The 15106-nt window shown below is 46.7% G+C and overlaps 1 protein-coding gene across 1 annotated transcript in view; it reads left to right on the forward strand.

The window, feature by feature from the left end:
* Nucleotides 1-15106, forward strand: part of MED4 (mediator complex subunit 4) — a 122525-nt gene that overhangs the window by 29675 nt on the left and 77744 nt on the right. The window contains exon 2 of the mRNA XM_086934989.1: nucleotides 7452-7518. Coding sequence (XP_086791115.1) covers nucleotides 7452-7518 — 67 coding nt within the window. The remainder of the gene's footprint in view (nucleotides 1-7451; nucleotides 7519-15106) is intronic.

Here is a 15106-nt window from a genome sequence, read left to right on the forward strand (position 1 = left end):
TCGGGGTTGGGTGGGAAGTTGGTCTGCAAGGAAGTGGGAGGCGGATCACAGCTGCCTGGTCATTTGTTGATGGATGCTGGTCCTACTACTTATCAGCATTCCAAACTATAAACAAAATGCCTGATCTTGGCATCTTAGCTGCACTAGTTCCCTTTAACTTGTTTCTTGACTTCATCATTGACCAAAAGTTAAAAATGATTCAGCACTTCTCCATCCTTAATAAAATTGCTTAATTTTCAATCTACCTTAGTAACCTCAGACAACCGGTTTCTCTCCCTGACATCAGCTCTAATGTGTGAGCATTAGTCCTAGCATATCTAGGTGGCAGGAATGCATTGCTATCTGACCTTTTGAACTCTGCCTTGCCCTCTACAAAGGGATTCTCCTTACTGCAGGACAAGTTGTGAAAAGGCTCTAAGACATCTGACTAAATCACTTCCATTAGGTTGACCCTTTTTTGGATCAAAGGCAGATTCCAAGTTTAAACGGTTTGCATTACCCAAAGAGTTTTTCATGTCTGTCTGTCCGGCAACTTGATTGTCCAATGTAAGAAAATGCCTGTTTTTGCATCTTCACTACCACTTTGTGGACTGATGCTGCTGGTTTGTTTCACCTCTGAGAGTGCACTGAGGCCTGCTAACCAGACCTCAGGGCCAGTGTTCTGCACCTATAAAAATTGCATGTCAAGTTGGATACCCCCAATTGGCAATAACTGACTTACTTATAAGTCTCTAGGATATTGTACCCAGGGCATGAAAGACAGTGTGTCCACCCAGGGCTGCAGCACTATTTGTGCTACCTTGTGTGTGAGAAAGTACAAAATAGCTCTCAGCTTGCTACAGCAGACTGGAAAGACCGTGTTTTACACTGCCAGTTTGACTTTGCCATTAACCCCAATGGCAAAGCCAACCGCATCCCTTCACAATATATGGAAGTCTCCCCTAAAGAAAACCCTTGGGGTCCTAAAGCAGGGAGCTTTATTTTTATTATTTTTCATATGTCTTAACAGCAACACTTAAAAAGTGTTGTCTTTCTGTGGATAAAGTTAGTAGTCTCATTTTCCAGGATACGATTCCTGATTGGCATCCCAACCTGAGTAACTCCTGAGAAAATGGGACTACCTAACTGGCTCATGTTAGGTATCAACTTAATTGTGACATTGAATACAACTTAATTGTCAAATCGACATTTATGCCATCTTCAAAGGTAGGCCACTTTTAGAAGTTGGCACTCTGTACTCCAGTGCCCTCACAAAGTCACAAAGGCCTTAGCACTACAGACTGCATTCTGACCGCCTGGAGAGATGTGTGAATGACTCCCCTGCCCAGGAACAAAGCCAGTAGCCTCAGAGAGCGGTGTCACTCCCTCCCACAGGATGGCCACTCAGGGGGATTAGCCAGAGAGCGAGCTTCAAAGGTGAAGCCTTTTTTTTGAAAGGAAGTAGTGACAACACACCTGATCAAGATGCCTTTTGTTCCTGCAGACAAAGTGGAGATAGGGCCAAATAGTGAAAAACTCTCCCTAAACCGGTTCTACCGTGGGCGTGTAACCCTCTGGTAGCCACACCTCTAAGGTGGACTACTAGCTCCTTACGACCAAGAAAGGGTTGTGCCATCTTGAAAGGGGCAAGAATTTGGCACTCTGGTATAGCCAGATACCACACATCACAGGAACTTCATCACTAGGTAGGAGGGGACCCAGTAGCCCATTGGCTCGTGACCTTGTGGTCCCTTCAAGGCACCTTTCTGCGATTAAATGTGGCACCCCTGGCACTCTGACCCTTAGATCATGCTGGAATCGAAGAGAGGACAGAAGAAGGACCGCCCTGCTGTCCTTAACCCGCACAAAGAGAGGCTGTACCGCTGAGAGGACTGCTCCTGCTGCACTTTTCGGCTAGTGATATTGGGAATGCTCCTACTGCTCCTGACCTGGGAAAAATTTGATTCCCTGCCTTCACCTCCAGCAGTGACTCCAAGGATCAGTCTTCTGATTCCCTGGAACCAGTTTAAGGGATAGAAGAGCTAAAGCTGCCCAAACGTTCAAAGTGGTAGCCACCACTGAAGTTTTGCCACTACCAGTTGCTGGGAATGCAAGTCGACAACATCTGAAATGGCCAAACCCTGCACCTGAGTCTGCCTGAGCAGGCAGTGCTGTCCAAGACTGGTTTCGTCATCCACAAGGGACACTAGCCCCCACTAAAGGATTTGGCTCCAACCACGGTGCAGATTGACCCGTAGCCCAGCATAGGCTGGCCTGCTACTGCAATGTAGAGGACTTTGTGGGACCCCAATCTCTGTGGCCAAGTTCGCCATCCATCACCCATGGGCCACGGAGCCACCACAAAGACACACCCCCATCGACCGGACCACAACTGGAGCTTTCTTCGAGCAACTTTTTGCGTGCATCCCTCAGCATCTGGACCACTCCGTTAAGGCCTATAGCGGTTGTTCTACAAAGGAGATCTTGCTCCAAAAACGCTCTGGTGGCCAGCTAACTGTCCAAATTCTGCACTCTGGCCCCCTAGACCTCTGTCCATTGGATTTGGTCACCTCACCCGTGCCGGAGTAGCCAAACTAAATATCTTCAAAAGTTTACAAGGTTTTGGTGACCAGTGCTTGTTTGCAGTTGTTTTTAAAAGTTTTAATATCTTATAAAATCGGTGTCTCCGGAAACCTCTGTTGAATTTTGCTCTTCAAGGTCTTTAAACATTAATAAAAATATACTCTATTTATATAAATTGGTGTCCTTTTTAGGTTTCGCCTAGCGGAAGCTGCGCTCTGCGCAGCTTTTCCGCGCAGGCGAAATCCTGTTGAGAACCGTAGGGTGCTTTGGTTCGGCCCTCGTCGTTGATTGGCTGGCTCCGTAAACGGAGCCTTGCCATTGGACGAGGGGCCTGTCCGTCAATGCCGGACCAGACACGGGGGCGTTCCCGACATTCTTTGGCTTTTGCCGACGTCACGGGACGCCGGGAACGCCCCCGTGTCTGGTCCGGCATTGCCGGCACTACTGCATCCTACCACTTTGCCCTCTTGCGCACTAACGAGGATTTATGGCGAGTCCACTAGTCCTTAGTATTGGGAAACCCTTTCCCCATTCTTTCAATCGCTGAAACCGCCGCCGTGGCTTCGACAGCGCGACCAGAGCCAGTGGGCTCGTCAGGAGGGCCGCGCTGCCATTGGGTGGCCCAGGGAGAGTTGCCGCGCAGCCATTGGCTGTTCCCCGGAAGCAGAGGTCCGGCCCGCCGCCTGGTTGTGGGCGGGGCCGGGAGGACGTGTTGTTCCGCTTCCCCCTGCCTGGGGGAAGCCTTTGCGGGAGTTGCCGGTCTCCCGTGCCCAGAGGGAGACCGGGGAAGAGGAGAGGTCGCGTCGCCGCTGCTGGGGGCTCCCGGCGCCCCGGAGGAGAAGTGGATCGGGAGCCTGGCGGCTCCACTCGGGAGGACGACGGCGGAAGGAGAAGGCGGTGCTTCATTATGAGGAGGAGACCCGCCGCCGAGCCGCCGCCCAGCAGAGAGGCCGCCGCCCGGAGGAGCCCGCCCAAGAGAGCCCGGTGAGTCTGAAGGGCTGGGGAGGGCTCCGTGCGGCTGCTGTTGGTGCCGGAGAGCGGCACATGGGCGGGAGTGGAGGTAGGGCGGCCCCAGCTGGCCTCTGCCCCCACCTCTTCTCCTCACGTTCTCGCCACCTCGTCCATTGGTACGTGTGTATTCGTAAAGCCATCTTTTCTACCCGCTGCATTTTTCCCCCAACTAACCTGCTGTTCCGTTGTTTATTTATTTATTTGTGATGGTGGTCTGGCAACAGTCCGGCTTGGGTTAAAATGGCGTCCTGGTCGCTCATGAATCTTGGGACGTGTAGTATTTTCGTTCTCTGTTAGCTATTGGCTTACTAGAAGGGGAGGGGTTTGTATACTACAAGTCCCAGGGGGCACGACAGGTTCCCTGCTTGAATGTACCGGCGGGAAGCCTCTGGAGGAGGATGAGGCAGGGAGGTTAGGAGTGGAGAGGTTCAGATCCCCGAAAAATTGTTGGTTTCTGTTCCGTATGAAGTAAACCACACCGGACCCGAGGCCCCGTCCGGAGCCTCCCTGTCCCCCGCTCACTACTTCCGATGCCTTGCCTAGGGCTGCAACCACAGCTGGAGGACAACTGGAGAGCCACAGTGAGTAAAGTCTACAACCGGAGGTGCATCTCTGTTGCTGGGCACGGCGCGGCCAACTCTGCGTCCGTGCCTCGCACAATACGTGTGCCTCTGTGTCTGCATCCCGGTCCTCGACACCGAACCTAAGCACCACCCTTCATGTGGTACTTTAACCGCTTTGGTAAACTGGAGTGAAGCCTGGCTACAGCCGTCCTCCTGCCGCTAGTGTCTGTTTAAAGGAACCGGGGCAATGTCATAATGCCTATGTACCCTGCCAATGACTCGATGCCAGTTTTCGTTTTGCAATGGATGGGGGAGAGGTTAATTGTGGGATGGTAGATTCTCTAGTAATGGTACAGACTCCAAAATAACGATTCCAGGGTTATCAAGTACTTGTACCTGCTGGCCCCGTCCTACTGTTTAATCGACATATTTTAGGTTTAAAGGCACCTAACGTCGATTACACGGCTTGGACGTAATATTCCAGTGGTATTCGTTTTTTTGTACTCTTAAGGAGGAAGTTGCCGTGTAGCTGATGCTTAACAGTCCTTTTAATCATGCAGTTTAGGGGTATGAGGAACATAGGCGCTGTACTTGGTATCCGGTAAATGTTTGCAATGGGCAGAGGTAAAAGTACACATGTTTAGTATTTCCTGCCTTTGGAAGGCAGACCCTCCTTGGTAGTTAAATGTTTGGAAGTATAGGTTGTAAAATCCAGGGTAGTCACGCCGGTGTTTACGTCAAATAATTTCTACTTTTTGTGGTGGCGCTCATCTGGAGGTTTGTCAATGTTCTGCCATTTCTTTGGCCCGCGGTTCTCGATCGTCGGCGTTGTCACCAGAAGCTCCTTTAGCTGCCCCTCCCCCACACAAACTGGAGGTGGGCCGGAGATGGCTAGGATCCTCCCTCCCCCCAACCCAGGAGAATAATGAACGCTCACGTACATTACTCCGCCCTTCGTCTCAGGCGAAGGAAGGGTGGAGAAATGCAGAACCTCCGATGTTATACAAATCGCATTAAGCGTATGTCTCTGACCCCGGAGCGGACTGCGGAGGAGCGGAGGCTCCGGGTCCCCGAGGTGCCACCTTGTGGGCAGAGCGTGGCAGGGTGGGTATGGGGAGAGCTCCTGCACGTGTGGTGTGCATACAGGGTTGTTTTGAGTGCACTTTCTCTTTTGGCAGCTGGCCACAACTGAGTGGGCTCTCGTGTTTTTTGACCTGTCTCAATCAAACATGCAGCCTTCATCGTTCGTGCCCATTATTTATCATGCATATTAAATCACTGTACTTAGAGTTAAGAAAAATATGTGATCTCAGACAAGTATGAGTTATGATAGACAGTTCAGATGCTGGCGCAGCTCTTTACATTTATTAACCCTTGTACAATCGAAGCCCTAATGGAGAGGCATTTTTTGTGAGCGGAATTTAAGCGTTGTGGGCCTCCACTTTTTAGGCAAGTTGGTGCATATATCTTTGGAAACTATTATTCGATGACACAACACAGCTATCTGTGCTTATACAAAGTGTTCTTTGGCGACTAAACAAAGTGCTTGCTCTGCGCATTCAGTATCCTGCAGGCACAATTGTTTGTGGGCACAGCTCCATGCGGCTGTATCCCCGTGAAGACACAGTTTACTGCCATATAACTCTATACAGGCTCGAGTTCTTGCCAATAGATTTCCACGTGAACACTTGAACACAAACTCCACGTGTAATCAAACCTATAGTTTGGCAAACATACATGCACAATAAACTCTCTTCAGACACACCTCCCTGCTAGACGGGCATTTGCGGTGCGGTGGGTCTCGCGGTTGTGAGGGTTTGAGCTGTTGGCATTGAGGGTGGCGGTGCCTTTATTAGCTAGCCTTCGCCAGTCACTCTCCTTGTCCCTCAGTGTGCCCCTGTTGCCTGCTTGTGCCATGTGGGTGTGTGTGGAGGGCTCTGTGTGGCTGTGTGTGTGGGGAGGTTTGTGTGGCTGTGTGTGTGGGGAGCTTTGTGTGGCTGTGTGTGTGGGGAGCTTTGTGTGGCTGTGTGTGTGGGGAGCTTTGTGCGGCTGTGTGTGTGGGGAGCTTTGTGCGGCTGTGTGTGTGGGGAGCTTTGTGTGGCTGTGTGTGTGGGGGGGGCTCTGTGTGTGTCATTTGCGAGAGATAAAGCTAGTGGCATTGTAAATGACAATGCCATTTATTTATGTTAAAAAATACATAAATAAAAATAATGTCAAGAGCAATGCCAATAGCTCTAACTTTAACAAAGGCGAAACCATTGCATTGTAAATGCTTGTTCTTTCGTGTGTTTTTATTTTCTAATTTCGTTGTTTGGTGCTTCACACATAATTTTGAAAAGCCTAACTGCTCGCTGCCACAGCTACCAAGGGTTGAGCTTGAGGTTAAGTAAACAAGTCTGACTCGACCCAAGACGGTATCTGAAAGTGTGCTGCATGATAGGGCCCTCCAGTTCTATCATATAGTACACCCACATCCTCATAGCCTACTCCACATAATAGGTGGAAATAGAAAGATGAGGTATAAAGCAAGACTATTACTAGAAACCCATAATGCAAAAAGATCCGAAACACTGAAGCTACCCTTTTTACCATTCAGCGCAGTACTATAGAACCATCTTCCAGATAACTTCAGCCTCAATCCCATGAATATTCTCGCTTTTCAGAAAATAAACCTGCAATCTCGAATTTATCCTAAAGTCTATCGTTGACTTCTGCTGGTGGTTCTTGTTACATTCTATAGGTTCCTCAATTCTTACAACTTATTGATTCATTCTTTATTAAATGTTTCTTAGCAATCAAGCTTAGTCCATGCTATAGCAATAACAAAGTAAATTATTGTGTGGCATTCTGAACGTAGAAAATAGCTCCCACCTTGAATTGGTGATTCATTTATCAACCTCGAATTGTTGAGAAGCTGAGTTGATCCACCCATGAAAGAAAGCCATTGCCTGCCGATTTGTGTTTCGGCACTCAGCCCATTTAGATTTTTCACCAGCTTTGGAGTTCTGTATTGCTCGTGGTAGCGAGAGAAAGTGGCTTCTCCTTACCTTATTTACATACGATCCAACAACTTTTTGCCAGTGAGTGAGTGTTAAGGATCCAAATGGGTGGGGGGCTTTTAGGGGTGGGGGTGTGTTTGAGGGTGGGTGGGGATAGACAAATGTGGGGATTCTTTGGAAAAATGGCATTTGGATCAAAGTACTAATGTGCATTTGTACTAAGACTCCAGACATTTTATATGTTTTCTGAACAGGTTTTTGGCTAGTATTGGTTCAAATCACTTTATTAATGAATAACATGGACATTATCTTTTAGAGAGCTGATTGAGATGTTGGCGCTTTCCAGAAACCAGAAATTACCACAGTCGGGGGAGGAGAACCAGGTACTTTTGTAATGTACATATGAAAGCGATGGACCAAGATTTCTTTTTGTTTAGCGTTGCTTGTTCTTACATTTATGATGCAAATGAAAGCTAGCGTTCGTTTATTAATAGAATGTTTAGAACGTTAGGCGTTAATTGTGAAATGCTTGTCTCAGCAACTTTTAACACGCCCATACTTTCAAGAAAAGAGGTGTAACCCCAAGATGTGTCTGTGAGAGATTCACACTCTGTTTTTATTCATACACCGCATGAGACTTCCCACCCATGTCGGAGAGAGAGGGTTTTATTCTTGTGTATTTTACCCATTTGTTAGCCAGCAGTCAAAATATAAATTGGATGAGCCAGCAGTCAAAACTGTTACTTGGATGAGCAGGTGCTTAGTAGCTCTGTTTGCTTTAGATCAAGAGGTTGATTTGTGCTTGCATCTAAAAAGACTAGAGTTAAGTATTAAATGCTGTTGCCTTAGTAAAATGAACAGTTGTAAAGGGAGGCAACATACAACTATTGCCTTCTGAATGGTACTATATCAAATGTCTTGTAGTGTCCATTCTACCTCCTAGAGTTTGTGAAATTGGACGTTGGAACAAAAATAGGAGTAGCTGGGATGGATAGATGAATCTGTGAATTACATTGTGTTGCCGGCACAGATTTGAGGGTGAGAGAGTATTTGTACTGTTAATGATGATGGTGAGTATTCTGCTTATTAAAACGAGTGGTTTCCATCCAGTAATCCTTTGACCACCACAAGTGCACCCTCCTGGTCAGTCTGAGTAAGGTTTGGTATAAACTCCTACTTTGATCATGGGTGTTGTAAAACAGTTGCCCCTCAATTCATTGTGCATCTCAGTCTTCTAGCTTAGACAAGTGAGTTTTATGTATACAGTGTTTTGCCCACACCTATGCAGGTAGAAATTAATTGTATATCTCTTGACTGGGTTGCCCACTCTTCATATTTTTTATATTTGCCACAGAGTCCTGCATTGCATACCTCTTACATGGTGGTAGGATTTTGGCCACATCAAATGGGGTGTCTGTCATGGTGCCCGAACACCAGCGTTAACGATCTGTTAGCACATTTGTGACAGTGCCCACCAGATGCTGTCTTTTGCGCATACACAGTATCAGCCATATATCTTAGCACATCTAACAAATCCCACAAACAATTTTGAACTCTCACACTGGGAGTCTCAAAGGGCTAGTACTCCTATCGCACAAGAATGAAGAAAGTAAACTTATGAAAGTACAAAAGCCTATGTGCTACATTTGGGGCCCAGGTGTATGGTGGACTAGCTCCAAAACAAGTGCAATCCCTCTTGCAGCCAAATATGTTGTAGCATCCTATGATCCATCTTACCAACTCCTAGCTCTGATGTGCATGCACAAATATTAATGGGTGGTCTGCAGTCTTGGACGTGTGTCCTGGGCCCACTGATTATCTTGCAGAGCCACGGACAGCAACAAGGAATGTTAAAGTGGCTCATCTTTTACCTGGGGTGCCAATCTCCCTGCAAGTGCTGTATTATGTGCTTGGAATCCATTTGAGTTACCTGTGTTACCTACAGTAAAGGTTCCTTGCCCCTGCCCTCTATTTTCTTGTCTAGAACTGCACTGGTATTATCCGTGTCTGATCTATCCTTCTGAATATTGTAGTTGATGCTTCTTCATTGAGCCAGATTTGCAAGTGTCTTTTATTGTCCAGTGCAGGACTGCTCCACAGGTGACTTTTGCCTATTTCTCAAATTGTATGCCACACCATTTATTTCATGCTGAAGAACCTTGGGGGTCTGGAGGGTGTAGCCCACTGTTCACCTCCCATTGCTGAGCCCAGATCCTTGCAGCCATTGGGTCGATTAAGAAGTCGACATCCTTCCATTTATAATCTTTTGTTTCACTGAAAAGAGCTGCATATCTTTTAACCTGAGGGACTTGAAATCACGCTTGACATCATTGTAAACTGCTGCTTTAAAATCTGGAAACAGTAGAACATTGTTGTTTTCAATACCATATGGGGGATGTGGTGTTTTCCATGTTGGAGCCAGTTGTCTCCCTCTCTGTAGTTAGGCAGATGGCGCATTACTGGGTGGCAGGGTGCGCCGGCCTAGGCGGAGCTGCCAGAATCCTGTGGTCTCTCTACTGTAAGGAACTTCTGGCCGCAACCTGTGTTGAAGTCCCCCAGGTAAATGTTCTTGCTGGGTCACTCAATATTTTAAGGGAGACCTATGATGTGCATGTTACTTTGGGAGCATTTCTCAGCATTTTCTACCCTGTATTTCAGAAATTCTACTTCCTCAAGGAGTTCCGCCATGCGTTCTTGGAAGTTCCGTCACTGAACGATACATTGTGGCCAACATGGATTCAATTTGTAATTCTGTCCAGCAGTATAGCCCGGTCTGCCTGTAGCTGGCCCAGATCTAGAGCCACTGTGTCGGTTTTATGTTCCAATGCCTCCTGGGGGCCGCATATGGAAACAGAATGATATCCAACTTAACTGACCACGACGGACCTCCCCATTGGCAGACTGACATGCCTTGGAGGTCTGAGTGTCTGTATTCAATTCTTGTTTAGTTAGGTAGGTACTTGCTCCTAGCCATCACTGCACCTCTTATCCATGACAAATCAGTGTATGTGGAGGTTTTGTTAGGGAGGGGAAGCAGCAGTATGAAACTACACATGGGTGCGTTGGGCAACCAGTCGCATATTTATAATTTTTTCCTGCTCAGGTACCCCATTGCCAGTCTGTCCTATTGCAAAGAGTCACCCCTGTTTGATTAGAAGTGTGCTGAAAATAAAAAGTTTGCACAATAAATGTTAGCACTAAGACTTAGCAGTGGTGTTTTAAAGCCATTGGCTGATTAGCTAAAGCTGTTTCTTCTTTCCCGTTGTTGTTGGTTGTTCACACCCTCTGTCCCTCTCGACTTTCCCATGACGTTGCTTGCTCTTTCACTGTTGCTTCCCCCACCCCTTCGTGTGTTGTTGCTTCTCCCGTTCCTTCCCTTTTATTGCCACCCACCATCAACCCCTCCGACATGTTGCTTGCCTCGTCCCACCCGCACCTCCCATGCCACAAAAAAATTATTTGACACGGCCAAACGGATTTTCAATAGGAGACATTTTTCTTTATCAATGTGATTATTTTAGCTGTGTTATATGTTAAAAGTTTTTTTGTGTTTTTTTAAAGGTCGATTGACTTCTATGTTTTCATGGCTGCCCACTTTGCTAAATCTTTATACCATTGATACTCACTAACATTTCCCCAGGGGCCACAAACTATGGTCTGTGGTGTGCTCGAGGGCTGCATTAATGGCAGCAGAGTGGGAGTGGGGCTTTGTGGGGGTGGACGGGGGGGAGGGTTAAGGTGTGCATAGGGGAAGTGAATCACATACATGGTGTGGTCAGTGAGTTATAGAGGGAAGTATGTAAAGAAACTCTCAAAATAACTCCAAGTTAAGCCCATGTCTCTAGAAGAGTCATAGATTTTTTAATACTGTGCTATTATGTAGCTGAATTTCTATCTCTACCGCACTTTGGGGTAAGACTTTTTGCTTGGTGTCGCTACCATGGGAGAGACAAGTGAAAAAAAGGAAGTAACTTGATGATTGAATGTAACTGCAATAGTATTGCACAACGTGAAACCAGAAAACCTATGATAAATCCCGGCTTATCCACTTGACCCAATTGTTTGATTTTAGGCAATTGCCTAATTTCACTTTGCCTCCATTTTCTTCATCATTTCTTATAGGAGCACCTTGAAATACACAAATTCAGGATATATGCTGTGTTTGATTTAATAAACTATATTGTCCATGTATAATAACAACCCTGACCACCCAGAGAAGAGGGTACCACGTGGCAACTGACTTGCCCCTTAGTTCACTATTGACGTTGTTGTCAGGGTGTGAGGAAGTATGAATATTTCTACCCTCATTTTTAAAAATAATACATTTTAAATAAAATACTTCTGAATGCACTTATCATTCTGATGTACTAAGGTGTAACGCTTCTGCATGTTAATGAAATACTCTTTTGTAATTTTGAAAATACTATTTCTTATTTTTACACTTTGGTTGTAAGATATAATAAAACATGATGGTGTTACTAAATTGAGGTTTGCATGGCACCTTATTTGCTTCTTTACTTTTAATTCAGTTAGCTTGTGAATAAACTCTTTCCCTTTCATTTAACATATTTTTTAATATTAAGTGCTTTCTGAAGTAAACAGAAACCCTGTGCAGTCATTGAGCTTGGGACTGCATGTGAAGGTCAGGAAAGACGCACTTTGAGTACCACAGCCTTATATTCTCATTGTATCATGTAGACTTGGAACAGAATGTCTAGCTCATCTGATGAGTGTTGGTATTATATATAAAGATTTAGGACACACTGCTGCTAAGTACCACACATCAGGTCCTAGACTAACGCATTTTTGTGTGGCGTCCTTAGCACTGCACTAAAATGTTAGTCACGCATTACAGCACCCCAGATCCACCCCACAAGGTGTGCTTAACCGGACTTGCATTTAATCAGCAAGACGTAGGTGCATTGTGCTGTCTCCCAAAAATACAGCTTGTCGACAGCTGTGTAGCTATAAGGTGCTGTGTACCAGGTGGTCAATCGCAGCCAGTGGCATTAACAAATACAATACGGAGTTCCCGGCAGTGCTCTCAGATTGATCCCGGGGGCCGTACTTTGACTGTTGTGACCACTGCCATCTGTGCAAGAAGTGCGTCTGAGTGGCTCCGAGGTGGCGGATGACCGCTTTAGTATTTCCTTGCTGTGTCCGACAAAATGAGTGGTACCTCATTCCGTCCACATGTTTTGAAAGTTCTGCCTATCTTCTCCAATACTCCAGCAGCCTGGGCCCACCAGGCAATACATCACCGCTGCTCAGGGCGCTATGGGGCTTGGGAAGTACGCAACATTTTACCTGCCATCTTGCCATGTGTCTTCGGGGTCAGAGAGGAACTGATTTGTGTACAGCCACAGTCTAGGTGAGCGCTGCGTCACTGTCTTTAAAGGTTCGGATCAGCCTGTGACTGTCCATGACTGGCTGCGACGGTGACAATCAGCTCAGACCACGAATTTCACTGAGCTCTATGAATCCGTCAAGACAGAGGATTAGTTCATGCCTATTAGAGTGACACCAATACTAGTGCATCAGCACTGAAACAAAAAATTTAACAAGGCACTGCTAGAGACCACTACACTGGACCTGCAGCATTTCCCAGTTAGTAAGTGAACATTTGCCTATCAGTCAGAGCTACCAGCTTTAATACTGGAGAACCAGTTTTGAGTCTCTGCGTCGCGCTCAACACCCTGTGTCTCTGGGCAACATACTTAATCTCCTTGTGCCTAAAATCTAAAAATAAATGCATACTTTTTTTGTTTTAATATATTTTTTGGCATTTTATAATCATACATGACATAGAAACGATATTAAATGTCATACAATACAAATGAAACAAGTCATTCCAAGTATTTCTCACTTGGGCATTGGTTGTATATTACAACACTATTACTGTCACATTTATGTAATAGGTGGCAAGTAATGCATGTATTTGAGACGTTTTCCGATAATCATCTGATCACCCCTGTGTATCTCACAGGAGCTCTAATCTAATATGGCCCACCTAATCGCTGCGTTTGCTCGTGTAATTTTCATCGTTCTATGGGGCTCACTAACTATTAGGGAGTGCTGTGGGAGTCACCGGCAACTCCATGCAACAAGTATGGCAAAAGATTCACTAATTATCAAATTATAAAAAAAAAATTGAGAAGAACAGCCTCAAACGTTGCTTGCGGGAGCCCATAAATCTGACTATGGCGAGGGTGGGGGAGTTGGTGTCATCTCTTCTTGGCAGGGACATCTAGCCTATAATAAATGTCGATCAGGTCCCTATAGCCATGTACCACTATATGTATTATCATTTCTATAGTCCTGGGGGGTTATAGGGTGAGGGGGGAAGGAACCTAGATTCAGCACTCCGTGTCCCTTGTGTGTCGTTTGCCATGTCTCGCCCTCTCATCTCCCCAGTGTACACGCTTCTTACTCCGCGGAGGACCCACTTTCACCATTATCGCTATTAGGGCAGCTCGGTGGTCCCAGTTAAACAATGTGCCCTTCCATGCCTCAGCAATTGGGCTCTGACGCAGTCCCCTCAGTTCCTCCCTAACCAGTGCTCTACCCTTCGCTTCCATCTAGACACTTCTTGTATCCATGTAGTACTGTGGTCCCGTGGCTAATTTCAATGTTAATCGCGATTCGCCTCCTGGCCAGTGCCACGAACAGATCAATAAAAGTATTCCCCACTGCGCTTAGGCGGTCTAGGATATAGGCCGAGTAGGCATACCTTTGCCAAGTAGTCATCCTCTAGATTTAGCGTATCATTGATCTTGGCTAGTACTGTTAGCCAGAAACTTTGTAGGGACGCACAGCTCCAGGTCATATGGAGAAAGTCTGCATCCAGTTGGCCACACCTCGGGCAGCCTCTCGGACCTCCTCCAAAGGCGGCCTGAAGGCAGTGGGGGGTCATGTATGTCATTTGTACATAATTGAATTGAAGGTATATTAAAAGACTGGCGCTACAAGATATCTTCTTGAGAGACTCCAGTACTCTATGCCATTCTGAATCAGTAAGCGTCCTGTTCAGGGAACTTTCCCATCATCCTTCAATTTGTGCATCATAGACAAGGACGCCTCGAGGTGATGCATAAAACTACTTCATTTGGTGCCCTGCTGTACCCAGTATGATTAAGGAGTAGAGAACCAAATGCGTTGCTTGCTCATCTCTTCCCGTTCCCCACAGTCTCCTGAACGCCCACGCCATCACCTCATACAAAAGAAACTGGCCTGGGGGAAGGCTACTCCTCTCCACTAATTCAGCAAAGGGAATTAAACATTTATCTAGGTTGCAATCTCCCGTTGTCTCTATCCCAGCCTCTGTCCAGGGCGCCAGTTGCTCTGTCGCCAAGATTGCTTGCCGGTCACCGTAAGGCAACCCTACCAGCTGTAGCATCGGGGAGTATCTTGGGGTGGCCGGCAATCTTGTCAAGCATCTTTTTCAACATTGCTGAGCCGTGGACTGTAACGTCTGTTTATATGGGACTCTTGTGGCCTGGTTGAGCAGTTTCGCCAATAATTGGCGTGGGAGCTGCCCTGGCTCCGCCAGGTAGGTCCCCTCCTGTGCAGCCAGCTGGTAAAATTCAAAAACAGGCACGCCCAGTCCACTCTCATTGTGCATTGCAGGGTCTGCAGTGATACTCTGCGTCTTCTGCCTGCCCAGATAAGTTCTCGTACCAGCGCATCCAGCGTCCGTAACCACCCCGCTGGCATCGGCACCAGTAAATTAGCAAAGTAGTACAGGAGGCGGGGCAGCATGACCATTTTGGTCAGTGACACTCTGGCCATCAGTGGGAGTCTCAGTGAAGTCCAAAAGGCCACGCTAGAGCACCCTGCCCAAGTTGCCCTCATTCATATCTTCCAGTGAATAAAAAATCTGGATACCCAAATATATGCAGGTGCTGGAGGTGCATTTATATTCCTTGGAGAACTCCCCCGGTCTAAGGGAGGCCTCGGCCACTGGGAACAGAT

This window comes from Lissotriton vulgaris, chromosome 8 (assembly GCF_964263255.1).
Source record: "Lissotriton vulgaris chromosome 8, aLisVul1.2, whole genome shotgun sequence".
NCBI classification, from domain to species: Eukaryota; Metazoa; Chordata; class Amphibia; order Caudata; family Salamandridae; genus Lissotriton; species Lissotriton vulgaris.